Genomic DNA, 12854 nt, shown 5'->3' with positions numbered 1-12854 from the left:
TCAAAAATGAACATTAAAAATATTAAAAATAAAATAAAATTAGTTTGTTGGCCTTTGTGTCAGTGTTAAATGATGACAGTCAGTTTTATATTACATATTATCATCCACATCTTTTAGGAACAAAAGAAATATGAAACTGAAGAAGGTGTGAATAAAGCCACCTGGCAGAAAACAGTTAACAATAACCAACAAAGGTAGGACTTTATGTGTTCTAAAAGTCATGCCTTTCTGAATCCATACTTACTTACTTAGATTCCACACATACTTTTAGTTTTCAAGTGTGATGCTTCTATATCTATTTAACGTCCCACTTGGGCTTTTGCTTGTCTGTTTAGTCTTTTTCAGCGCCTGGATTCAAAATCAAAGGATATATCTAAGATCGCTGCAGATATCACCCAGGCAGTGTCTCTCTCCCAAGGAATTGAGAGAAAAAAGGTGATCCAGCACATCAGAGGCATGTACAAAGTGGATTTAAGTGCCAGCAGACACTGGCAGGAGCTTATTCAACAGCTGACACACGATAGGTAAGCAAAGTGGGTGCGTCCTTGTTTCACGTATTGATGTTAAACACTATTTTCATTTCAGAACAAAGATTCACAACATTATTGCATTAGTTAAAATATTTTTTGTTTAATCACTTGTGATTTATTTCATCGTGAAATAATGAAATCTCTATATAATCCTGTAAGATTTTTTTTTTTAATTCCTAGGGACACGGGGGAGGGTGGAAATAATGAGAAAAAGAGGCATTAGTTCTTCCAGATAATAAAATCTATATATTGATGTTATTTTAAAATTTTAACCTTTGCAGAAGAATAGAGAAGTCACTAAAACAGGGTAGTTGGGAAATAGATCTTTTTCTGGGTAAGACTTTAATTATAAAATTTAAAAGATGCATCACAGATAATGCAAAGAGGAAAATTAAGGTGTTTTCTAAATTTGGTTTAAGATAACTGATTAGCATGACTTGGGGGTGCTAAAATGGGCTAAACATTATACACTAAAGGAAATTCCAGATGAACAAAAGAATTAAACTCAAAGCTTATAAAGTGGAAGAAAATAGGGCGTTTATCAACTGTGACAGGTGGATAATTTTTTAAGCTGAAACACAATAGAAGAAACTACCAGGAAGAAATAAATAGATTTGAGTTTTAATTTTTTCTAGTGTATTTAACAGCTATAACAACAGCAGCAAAACATGAAAATTTATTTTCAGCAAATCAAAGAGTTAATTTTTTAACTTTTTTTTGGTTTATTTTGAGAGAGAGAGAGTGCACAGAAGAGGCAGAGAGAGGGAGAGAGAGAGAATCCCAAGCAGGCTCCGCACTGTCAGTCCACAGCCTGATGTGGAGCTCGAAACCCATAAGCTGTGAGATCATGACCTGAGCTGAAGTCAGACGCTTAACTGACAGAGCCACCCAAGTGCCCCCAAAGAGTTAATATTTTTATGGTTTTAAAAATTTATGCCAACTTAAAGGTAAATGTAAAATCCAAAAAGTTTGAGCAAAAGACGTGATTTCACTTTCCTACATAAGACAAATAGAATTAATAAACAGATAGGAAAATATTCCATATGGCCAGAGTCTAATTTGATTTTTTAAAACCTTTAAATATTACCATATTATTGTAAAGTATGGTACAAACCATATTTTGCCTTTTCTGTTATAAATTTCTTTAGGCGTTAATCCCCATAGCAGGAAGAAATGTATATGGTAGCCCATGGTCAGAGGTTTGCTGGCACTGGACGCTTTGACAGCACATATCAGGAATCCTATAAGCATTTTATTTCCAGTTCCAGTCATCCTATTTTGGTGATTGTATACTAAAGAAAATATTCAAAATATATAAAGACAGGAAATGTAAAGGTTTTTATCTCTATAGTATTTAAATGCTAGTGAATGAACTGGAAGCAACTTAAATATATAATAATGGTAAAATTGCTAAATACATTATGATGCACCCACTCACTGCATTAATTAGCCATTTTCCATGGTGATAATAAAGATTAAAATATGTCCAGTGAAAGAAGAAAGGATAGAGAAATGTATATATGTAATAATTATAACTGCAATTTTTAAAAATGAAAGAAAATAATTTCTACCAGTAAGTGGTATGTTTAGAGTAGTGGGATTAAGTGTGATTTTTTTCCTCTTATCTATTTCTAAAAGTATATTCAATATGGTTCTCATTCTTTCATTTAAAATATTAACTTATTTTGGGGGTTACTGGGTAGCTCAGTTGATTAAGCATCCGACTCTTGATTTTGGCTCAGGTCATGATCTCACAGTTCATGAGATCATGCCCCACGTCGGGCTCTGCACTGACAGTGTGGAGCCTGCTTGGGATTCCCTCTCTCTCTCTCTTTCTCTCTCTCTCTCTCTCTCTCTGTCTCTTTCTGCCCCTCCCCCACTCACATACACACCCATGTGCACACTCTCTCTCAAAATGAACAATTTTCAAAAATTGAAATAAAATAAAATATTAACTTATTTTTAAACATCTAAAATATATGGCTTGTACTACAAAAATGAACCAATTAATTTATTAGATAGTAGTCAAAATGGGAACTATAGAAACTTAACTTGGAAATGGATTTTTTCTTTATCTAGCCATATTAAGTCCAGTGCACTGCAGAAGCATGCATGTTGCTAAAGCATTCAGAGTTGTCATGGTATATCTTTTTAGAAATTTATTAGCAATGAGAAACTGGTGGCAGAGCATGCCTCCAGGCAGGGAAGGGGTTCAGGACAGAAGGACATTTACTTTTCATCTTATTCTCTTGTCTATGTTTATGCATTCCCCAGTCTAATTACATGAGCAGTTGGGGTTTTTAACTGAATAGATCACTTTTGATTATTTAATTTCTGTAATGAATTTATTTAAAGCTCTAAGTACTATAGATCGCCCCTGAAAACATTCTTTTATTTCCCCTTGCAGGGCTGCCTGGTATGACCCCCTCTACTATCCAACTTCCTGGCAACTGGATCCAACAGAAGGACCAAATCGAGAGAGGAGACGTTTACAGAGGTGTTACTTAACTATTCCAAATAAGTATCTCCTTCGGGACCGACAGAAATCAGAAGGTACTAATGACTTCTTGACTCAGCATGCAAATGTGGCACATAACTGTGGCCATCAGATAAAGATGATATCTACTTTTCTCCTTAACAGATGTGGTCAAACCACCACTCTCTTTCCTATTTGAAGATAAAACTCACTCTTCTTTCTCCTCAACTGTAAAAGACAAAGCTGCAAGTGAGTCTATAAGGTAAGTGTGAATCCGTAAGATGTTCTCTCTTTTGTTGAAGGAGTTAAAAAGACCTCAGTAGTTCATTGTAGGGGTGCCTGGGTGGCTCAGTCGGTTAAGCATCCGACTTCAACTCAGGTCATGATCTCACAGTTTGTGGGTTTGAGCTCCACAATTGAGGTCTGTGCTGACAGCTCAGAGCCTTGAGCCTGCTTCAGATTCTCTGTCTCCCTCTCTCTGCTCCTCCCCTGCTCACTCCCTGTCTCTCAAAAATAAATAATACATTTTTTTAAATTTAAAAAAATAGTTTATTGTAGTGTTTGTGTAATATTTGTTTTAGGTAATTGTTGTGGTTTTAGGAAAGGCCCTAAATATGGCTCACGAGAGGAACCGGTCGAATGGCTAAAATCCAAAAGGAAAAGACATTCCCACTGGCAAGAACTCACTGGGCTTCAGGCACTGTGCTCTAGCCCTTGTCTGCACGCGCCTATCTTGGTAGTTGACTGGTCCTGACGTCTCTGTGAAGTGGGTAGTGCCACCGGTGATTTGAGCATGACGCAATCTAATGTAGTGACTAAAGGTCCAAACTTTAGTTCCTCGTCTTACTAGCTGTCTGGTCCTGGGCAAGTTACTTAGCCTTCCTGTGTCCGTGTCTGTATCTGTTACATAAGGAAGGGAATGACCCCCAAAGTACCAGCGTATTGTTGAGTATTAAGTGGGTCAGCATAGGTTAACAATGGATTATCATTATGATAATAATAATAATAACCCTGCCTGTTCTGTAGATGAAAACCTGATACTCAAAGAAAGTGAGTTCCTTGACTAAAGAGGAGAAGAACTTTCCTGCATCTAAATCCCATTTTTCCTAGAATACTAGGATTCTTTCATGTGTGTGAAATGCCAGAGGCATGACCCAATGTTTGTGTGCATACCCACCACAAGAATTATGAGCCTTCTCTAAAACTTTTATTTTCTCCTCTACTAGAATGTTAAAATATGAGCTAGTATTTTCATGTGGATTTAGACAAGATATCTCATACTTTAGAAACTCCATTGTGCTGGGCTGAAATTGCTAACTAGATAAATAAAGCCTATACCATATACTCTCTAAAATTGGTCGAAACATTTAATCATAGTAATTTTAGATGTGTTTTGACAGAGTGAATCGAAGATGTATCAGCGTTGCACCATCTAGAGAGACAGCTGGTGAGCTGTTACTCGGTAAGTCACATTTTGAAGAGTTTTACACATACTCACCCTGCCTTATTTTATTCTTAGACAATCTGAAGCATTGCTTGCCGGATGCCATTAAATCAGATAAACTCTAACATCACATCAGTAATTTTGCCCTAACGTTATATGACTCACACATGTGAGGAAGTGGCAATCTTATTTTCTAAAAAGCACATGAATAGCATTTTAATTTTTATAAAGTTGATTTTTTTCATAAGTGTACATTGTTGTATTTAATCATTCCTTTTACTATATATCAGTTTTGATTTTTAAATTGAAAAATTACTGGTAAATTCACATGCCTCCTGTTTTAACAGATACACCTGTGCATAAGAAATATATCCACCTTGAGTTAGTTCCTAATTTATTTTCCCTATTGTGCTTCTGAGGGAAAGGCCAAGATTGCCAATCCATGGATATCTGTATAATTACATCGAGTGAGAAATCCTTTCCTCAAGATATGAAGGGGTAAAATTGTACCGCTTGGTCTCTGTTCCCTTAAAGAACCAACTTGTGTGCTACAGGCCAGTTGTTCTGGTCTCCAGATCAGAAACATGAACATCACACGGGAACTTCTTAGAAGTGCACTTAGTAGGTGCACTTCTTTGGCACCCCAGCAGTCTGCATTTTGGTGAGCCCTCTAGCAGTTCTGATGCACTCTCAAATTTGACAGTCGTAGACTGAAGCTACAGCCTCCAAGGCTCAAGATGCAGAGCTTCAAGCTTGCGAGAACTGAGCCCCGTGGTCATGAGGACAGAGTGGTTCCCTTCTCTGAGCCAACAGTGCCAGGTGCTCAAGGGTGACCGGCACACAGTGCGGAGCCCCGGAGAAATTCCTACCATTTGGATACTGGATGTAGGACGTGTGTTAACACAGCTAGCCTATAAAGCAGAGAAGACTGGGGGCTATCTTTTAAGGTCTATTCTGCCTGTTGAGTGTTTAAATAAAAATAATTAAGGACTCCTCTTTTGCTAGAAAACTTGTTTACAAGTTGTCTTCAGTTAATGTGTGACAAAGTAAAGCAAATTAATATGTTAGTAATATAAGAAGAGTACTAATAATAAATGGCCAACATGTTTTTAACACTGAGTGCCAAACACTAGTTATAAGCATTTTACATACATTCTAATTTAATTCCCACACGAACCCTGTGAAATAAAGTCCTCTCCCTCCATCCCTCTTTTAGAAAATTATTTTAGATTTTTTGTTTTTTGTGTGTGTGTGCTTTTTTAGAGAGAGAGAGAGAGCATGCGTGTGTGCATGAGTGTGAGCAAGGAAGGGGCAGAGGAAGAGGGAGAGAGAGAATCCCAAGCAGGCTCTGCACTGTCAGCACAGAGCCTGACACGGGCTCCATTTCCCCACCGATGAGCCAAAATCAAGAGTCAGACGCTTAACTGAGCCAACCAAGCACCCCACACCCCTTTTTTAAATAAGGAAATTAAGACACAAAGAAGTTAAACAACTTGCCCAAAATCTCATGGATACCAGTAAAAAATATTTATTGAGGGGCCCCTGGGCAGCTCAGTCAGTTAAGCATCCGACTTCAGCTCAGGTCATGATCTCACAGTTCATGAGTTTGAGCCCCATGTCGGGCTCTGTGCTGACAGCTAGCTCACAGCCTGGAACCTGCTTCAGATTCTGTGTCTCCCTCTCTCTCTGCCCCTCCTCTGCTAATGTGCTAATGCTCTGTCTCTCTCTCTCAAAAATAAATAAACATATGAAAAAATGAATTTTTTGAGTGACAGGAACTGTTTCTGGGTGCCAAGATTTTAATTTAGGCCAATTGACTCCAGAGGTCATATTTGTAATCATAAATGATAATAGTGCACATATAGTTTTAAGCTCATATCCCATTACTTTCTATAGGTAAATGTGGAATGTATTTTGTGGAAGATAATGCTTCTGATACAGTTGAAAGTTCGGTGAGTAGAGTCTTCAGTTTGCACCTATATAAACCTAGATAAATTCCCAAAATGTATAAATTCATTATAACCAGCGAACAGGTAGAACTATGAGAGAGAGTTCATGTACTGTCACTGTGAGTAGGTTGGTCTTAATTCCAAGCTTTTTCTGTTAAAGGTACTTTAGTATTAAAAGTCAAATTCTAAAGTACTCCTTTTAAAACAGACAAGCAATGGGGAAAGAGAGAGAGAGAGAGAGAGAGAGAAACCAAGAAACAGACTCTTAACTACAGAGAACAAGCTGAAGGTCACCAGAGGGGAGGTGGGTGGGGGGATGGATGAAACAGGTGATGGGGATTAAAGATGCACTTGTGATGAGCACAGGGGCTGGATGGACAGTTGAATTCCTATATTGTACACCTAAAACTGTATATAACAGTATATGTTAACAAACTGGAATTAAAAACTTTAAAAAATATTTAAAAAGATAAAATGAAAAATGAAAAAAAATGCTCTTGTTATTTTAATATATGTATTTAATTTATTCCTTGTATCATTATCCTCAGTAGCAACAAAAAACTACTCCTTACCACTCCCAATTCACTATCAGGTACATTTATCTTCACAAAGAAAGGAAAATGTTGTATAATCAAATAACTTAAGTGATCCTGATTATCACATACCTTAGTATCATAATTTTTATTCTACTTCTACTGGAAGTACTGATATTGATTAATTAATCAGAAAATTACAGATATGATTCTCAGTTCACATATTTTGTATAGCATGGCCTTTTAATCCATCTGAATGAGCTTGTATGCCATTAAAATACTGTTTTGAGATCCCTATAGTAAGAGAAATAAGGTTTTTTTGTTTCAGAAAATTTCTAAAACCAGGAATTCATAAAGATATAAATAAGATTACATGTGGTTTTATAGTGAATATATATTTAATTTCAAAAAAAATTAATGAGCTAAAACAGAATTTTGTTATAAAACAAATAATATGAAAAAAGTCATGAAAATATGTAACACAGCCCCAAAACTGAGTAGGCATGCTTTGGTGTGATTTATGTAGCGGTTGGCACAGCATTTATCCCAGCTAGTAAAAGTACGGGCACATTATTTTTCAACATGTCTCTTTCTAGCAACCAAGGAATTTAATAGTTGATACATGAGCCAACATTTTTCTGGATTCAAGAGATGACCTCCCTGTAAAACTCTCCTAAAAATACTCTTGTTTTTTAATCATTTGAAAGATCCTTCTTTCTTCTGCTTTTGTAGCATTTGTTCCTTCTTTTATGTGACATTTGCTGTCTTGCATTTTATTTTGTTTTTTTAAATACATTCTTTAATGTTTATTTATTTATATTTGAGAGAGAGAAAGAGCACAGGCAGGGGAAGGACAGAGAGACAGACACAGAATGTGAAGCAGGCCCTGGGCTTCAAGCTGTCAACACAGAGCCTGACACGGGGCTCAAACTCATGAACCGTGAGATCATGACCTGAGCTGAAGTCAGCACTTAACTGACTGAGCCACCCAGGCGCCCCTACTGTCTTGCCTTGTAAATGTTTGTACTAGCATCCTTTGCCCCACTTTTCATCTTACATGGATGTGTTTCATGCAGAGGACTTAGCAGAGCACCCTGCTCATAGATGCTTAATTACCATCTGCTGAACTAAATGAATGAACAAATGTTAAAGCACAGGAAGGAATTCGGTTTTATGGATGAGAATATTACATATTCATTAAAGTGTTTAATTTCATTTGTAATTTATTTACTACCCCCACTTTTTTTTTTAGGAAGATAGTTTCAATGTTCTTTAAAAAAATTTTTTTTTTATTTCTGAGAGAGAGAGAGACAGCGTGAGTAGGGGAGGGTCAGAGAGAGCAGGAGATACAGAATCTGAAACAGGCTCCAGGCTCTGAGCTGGCTGTCAGCACAGAGCCCAACGTGGGGCTTGAACCCAGGGACCATGAGGTCATGACCTGAGCCGAAGTCGGATGCTTAACCGACTGAGCCACCCAAGTGCCCCTACTACCCCTACTTGTAAAAGTCAGTTGAGCCCTAGCACAATAGTATAACACACATGCAACAGAGCAATTCAAATTTCAAAAATTTCAAATAAGGTTTTAGAAGGATGAAGAGCCTGGGATGAGGTACTCATTGCAATTGACTTCTAACTTTCACTCTGAGCCCCTGTTCCAACATGGAAAACATTTCCATTTCCAAAATGGAAAACTGATGAAAACAAACCAACCTTGGATGCAGATTAATTTAATGAGATAAATCCTAACTAGTTTTAAACTTTGGTAGGAATTTTTACCACGATTTTTCTATTAAAAGCATTGAGTAACATAATTTGAGTAACAAATTCAACTGCAGTTTACAAAAGATTTAGACAACTTGTTTTAAAAGTTTTCTTCATTTTGTACTTTGGGAAGGGCCCAGTGAGGTTTAAAAAGTATGGAACCTATTGGGGCGCCTTGCCTTGGTAGCTCAGTTGGTTGGGCAGCCGACTTCGGCTCAGGTTGTGATCTCACAGCTCGTGAGTTCGAGCCCCATGTCAGGCTCTGTGCTGACAGCTCAGAGCTGGAGTCTGCTTCAGATTCTGTGTCTCCCTGTCTCTCTGCCCCTCCCCCGCTCATATTGTTTCTCATAAATATAAATAAGTAAACGTTTAAAATTTAAAAAAAAAAGTATGGGTCTTCATTCTAAAATGTAGAGATCTATTGAAGGAGGCTAGGACAAATGCTTTCGGGGAGATCCAACCTTCTGGTGGTCACTTACCTCTTCCTTCCTTCTGATGACCACACAGGAGAGGAACGTAGCTATGTGGTGCGAGCTGATCTATGAGCTTAGTCGGTGGGGCTGAATTTGCGGGAGAGTGCTCTGCCTTTCCTGGAAGGTTCAGAGGCATAGGGACTATGTGACCTAGCTGGGGAGCCCCCAGGCCGTGCACATAGGTCCATTTTAACCCAGACCCACGTGAGGAAGGGCTGACCCACTGTTGTGAATTTTCAGGGAGAGGCTTGTTTTCTATTCCCCAGACCCCAGGCCAAAAGAGACAAGCTTCTTCTTATTCCTCTTTATTGATGGGCACGTGTGTTTGTCTGTCATCAGGAAAGTGTCCCTTAATGGTTTTAGATTTCTGATGTACCTTCACTTCCATACTCTGATCCAGAGAACTCCAAGGCCTCATCTTCTTTCTTAAAGTGGATGTTAACCTGAGTCATTCAGTTTCTAAAGCTGGGGTATGTGCGTACGTGCGTGAGCATGTGGACACACCACAGCCAGCCTGCCACAGTATTACCTCTGCCTCACTGGTGGTTTTCACATTTCTTGCTATTTTTGGCTCCTGGGGATTTCACTTTCCCTTACTTCTTGCAAATTCAGCTTTAAAAGAAGTCTGTCTGAAAAGACTACATATTGTATGATTCTAACCATGTGACGTTCTGGGAAGGGAAAACTCTTGAGAGAGTAAAGAGATCAGTGACTGCCAGGAGCTTGGTGGGGAGGAGCAGGTGAGTAGGTGGGGCACAAGGGACCTCTGTTTGAGCCTGTAACGGTGGGTGCATTGCAGCAAACATTAGTCAGAACCCATGGGACCATCGCACCAAGCCCGAACCCTAATGCAAACTGTGGACTGTAGTTAAGAATAACGTATTGAGTACTGGCTCTGCGGTTATTACAGAAGCACCAGGCTAAGCACACTAATGGGCGATGTTAATCACAGGGAAATTCTGAGTGTGGGCCAGATACAGGGGAGCTCTCTACACTCTCTGCTCAGTTTTCTGCAAACCCAAAACTGCCCTACAAAAATTAAATCGATATATTTNGCTCAGGGAAGCTTCTCTGCCATCTTGCCACAGAAGGAAGACATTTTATTTCATTTCGAGATTTTTTTTTAATCTAAAATTGCAACGATCATTTATATTTCATGTAAAGCAAGCAGTTTCATTCCTTCCCTTTCTCAGAGCCTTCAGGGAGAGCTGGAGCCAGCATCGTTCTCCTGGACATACGAAGAAATTAAAGAAGTTCACAAGCGGTGGTGGCAGTTGAGAGACAACGCTGTAGAAATCTTTTTAACAAACGGCAGGACCCTCCTGTTAGCATTTGATAACACCAAGGTAAAGTCGGCCTTATGAACAGCTACACAGCTTTGAAATCATCGTGGGACCAGTGCAATTAGACTCCTACTGATTTTATGAAGGTTTAATTTATTTAAACTTCGATTCCCTGTTTCTACAGCAAATAAAAATTGCCTTATTTCTTAGTCCCAATTACAGTGAACCCTTGGCTACATTAGAATTATTTTTGTCCTTCAGAACTGTATTAAACTCGTATTCTCCAAAGTGACTGTGTCTGTAAAAAGTAAATGAATGGGTAACAGCCAGAGAAGAGTAATTTAAACTTGAGAGTAGATTCTGTTGTTTACAAACCCTTTCTGAACCCCCACATCCCTCCAGCTACTGCTTGTCTGCTGTCCTTTATAGAAACCTTTTGGAAACAGTTGTGTGGACTTACTGCCTCTAGTTCTCCTTTGAAACGCTCCAGTCAGATTTTCGTCTCACTGCCTGGCCTGTAACTTCTCTGATCCGGGTTACGAGTGACCTCCATGTCGCTAAACCCTATGGTCATATTTCTTAGTCCACATTTTACTTGATCTATCAGCAGCATTTTTTAAAAATTTTATTTCAATATTTATTTTTGAGAGCGAGCGAGAGAGAGAGAGAGAGAGAGAGAGAGAACAAATGAGGGGGAGAAGGGCAGAGAGAAGGAGACCTAGAGTCCAAAGCAGGCTCCTGACTCCCAGCTTTCAGGATGCAGCATTTGACACCGATGATTGTTTTCTCTCTCTTAAAAAATACCCTCCCCCGTAGGTTTTTGGGTCATCACTTTCCCTCAGCTCTTCTGGCTTAAGGCCATTGCTCCTCGGCCTTCTTTACAGATACTTCTCTGAGTGTGTCAGGGCTCATGCCACAGGCCTCTTCTCTTCCCATCCGCTCTTGCGACTTTAAATATTGCCTGCACTGTAACAGCTTTCAAATTTGTATAACCACCCAAACATCTCCTGGGAATGCCGGGAATGCGCACTCAAGCTCTTCACCTTCTACTTGGCAACTCCATCTGGAAGTCAGGCCGGCATCTCAGATGTAACGTATGCAGTCCATGGCCATACCACCCTGAACGAGCCCCGTCTCGTCAAATTTAGCATATACAAAACGAAACTTCTAATCTCCACTCCTCAAAATCTCTCTGCAGTTTTCTTCATTTCAATAGGTAACAACTCAAATCTTTCTGATTGCCCAGGCCCACGATTTTCAGACTATCCTAGACTCCTCTTACTCTTTCATGCCCCACACCTACTCCATCAGTCCTGCTGACTGTCCCCACCAAAGCCGTACAGAATCTGCCCACTTAACGCCGCCACCTACCATCCTGGTCTAAGCCACCATCAGCATCTTGCCTCAGTCATTACAGTGGCCTCAACCGTCCTCCCTGCTTCCATACCCCCCCTTCTTTCAGGCTATTCTCCACACAATGGCTAAGGTATGTGGGAGCATGCCACCGCCTGCTCAAAACCCTCCTGTCACTTCTTGTTAATCACTTGGTTAATGCCAACGTCCTTGTAATGGCTGAATGAAGCACTGAGTAATCTGCTGTCTTGCTATCTAACTCACCTTCTTTTCTATCATTCTATCCACAGTGACTTTATTTCCCTTGACCAGGCACACCGATGCCTCAGGGCCTTTGCACTTACTGATCCCTGGAATGCTGCCTGGAATGTTTTTCCTCTTTGAAATCCACATGATTCACTCACTCACTTTTTCAGATTCCATGATCAAATGTCTCCTTATCAGAGAGAACTTCCCTGACTGCTCTCTTAATAAAATAGCAACCCCTCTGTCACTCCTACCCTCCTTTACTTTGTTCTGCTTTTCTCTATAAGACTTCATAACATCCAACATTAGCTGCTGTGACTTCAGCAGCTTGAACACATGGGTATGTAGGTGCTTGATAAATATTTGTCATATGAATGAATGCTTCCTTTTTCTTGCAGCGCTTGATTCGCAATCTGTCAGAAATTCCCTTCTTCCAACTTAGCTTTAGAAGTTGGCAGCCTTCAGATTTAAATTACAGCTGTAGGGTTTTTGTTTATTTTCCCTTGAACCTATTCTTTTTTTTTTTTCAATTTTGTTAAAAAATATGTAAAGTAAAATGACTATGTTAACCATTTGGAGTGTTCAGTACATTCACATTGTTGTGAGACAGATTCCGGGTGTAAATTCTTCAGCACTCCGCCATCTTGCCCATCTGAGAACCGTAGCTACATTTTTTCGTTCTCCTCACTAACTTTGGTTCTGTCTCTGGTTAGCCACATTTGTGGCTCTCATTCCTGTGCCTCAAGTATATACACATTTAGGATGGATATTTACAAATTTGCTTTTAATAAAGGCCTGGCTTGTGT

At 39.3% G+C, this 12854-nt stretch overlaps 1 protein-coding gene across 2 annotated transcripts in view; it reads left to right on the top strand.

Moving 5' to 3' along the window:
• LYST (lysosomal trafficking regulator) overlaps positions 1–12854 on the top strand; it is a 163972-nt gene that overhangs the window by 107360 nt on the left and 43758 nt on the right. For both annotated transcript variants that reach the window (XM_077751733.1, XM_077751732.1), the window contains exons 33-39: positions 118–194; positions 336–524; positions 2938–3083; positions 3172–3268; positions 4407–4468; positions 6347–6402; positions 10360–10512. In XM_077751733.1, the coding sequence (XP_077607859.1) occupies positions 118–194; positions 336–524; positions 2938–3083; positions 3172–3268; positions 4407–4468; positions 6347–6402; positions 10360–10512 (780 nt within the window). The remainder of the gene's footprint in view (positions 1–117; positions 195–335; positions 525–2937; positions 3084–3171; positions 3269–4406; positions 4469–6346; positions 6403–10359; positions 10513–12854) is intronic.

This window comes from Crocuta crocuta, unplaced genomic scaffold (genome assembly GCF_008692635.1).
Source record: "Crocuta crocuta isolate KB4526 unplaced genomic scaffold, BGI_CrCroc_1.0 scaffold59-1, whole genome shotgun sequence".
In the NCBI taxonomy this organism is placed as follows: domain Eukaryota; kingdom Metazoa; phylum Chordata; class Mammalia; order Carnivora; family Hyaenidae; genus Crocuta; species Crocuta crocuta.
The sequence above is the reverse complement of the archived record's forward strand: the minus strand, read 5'-3'. Positions and strand labels throughout refer to the sequence as shown.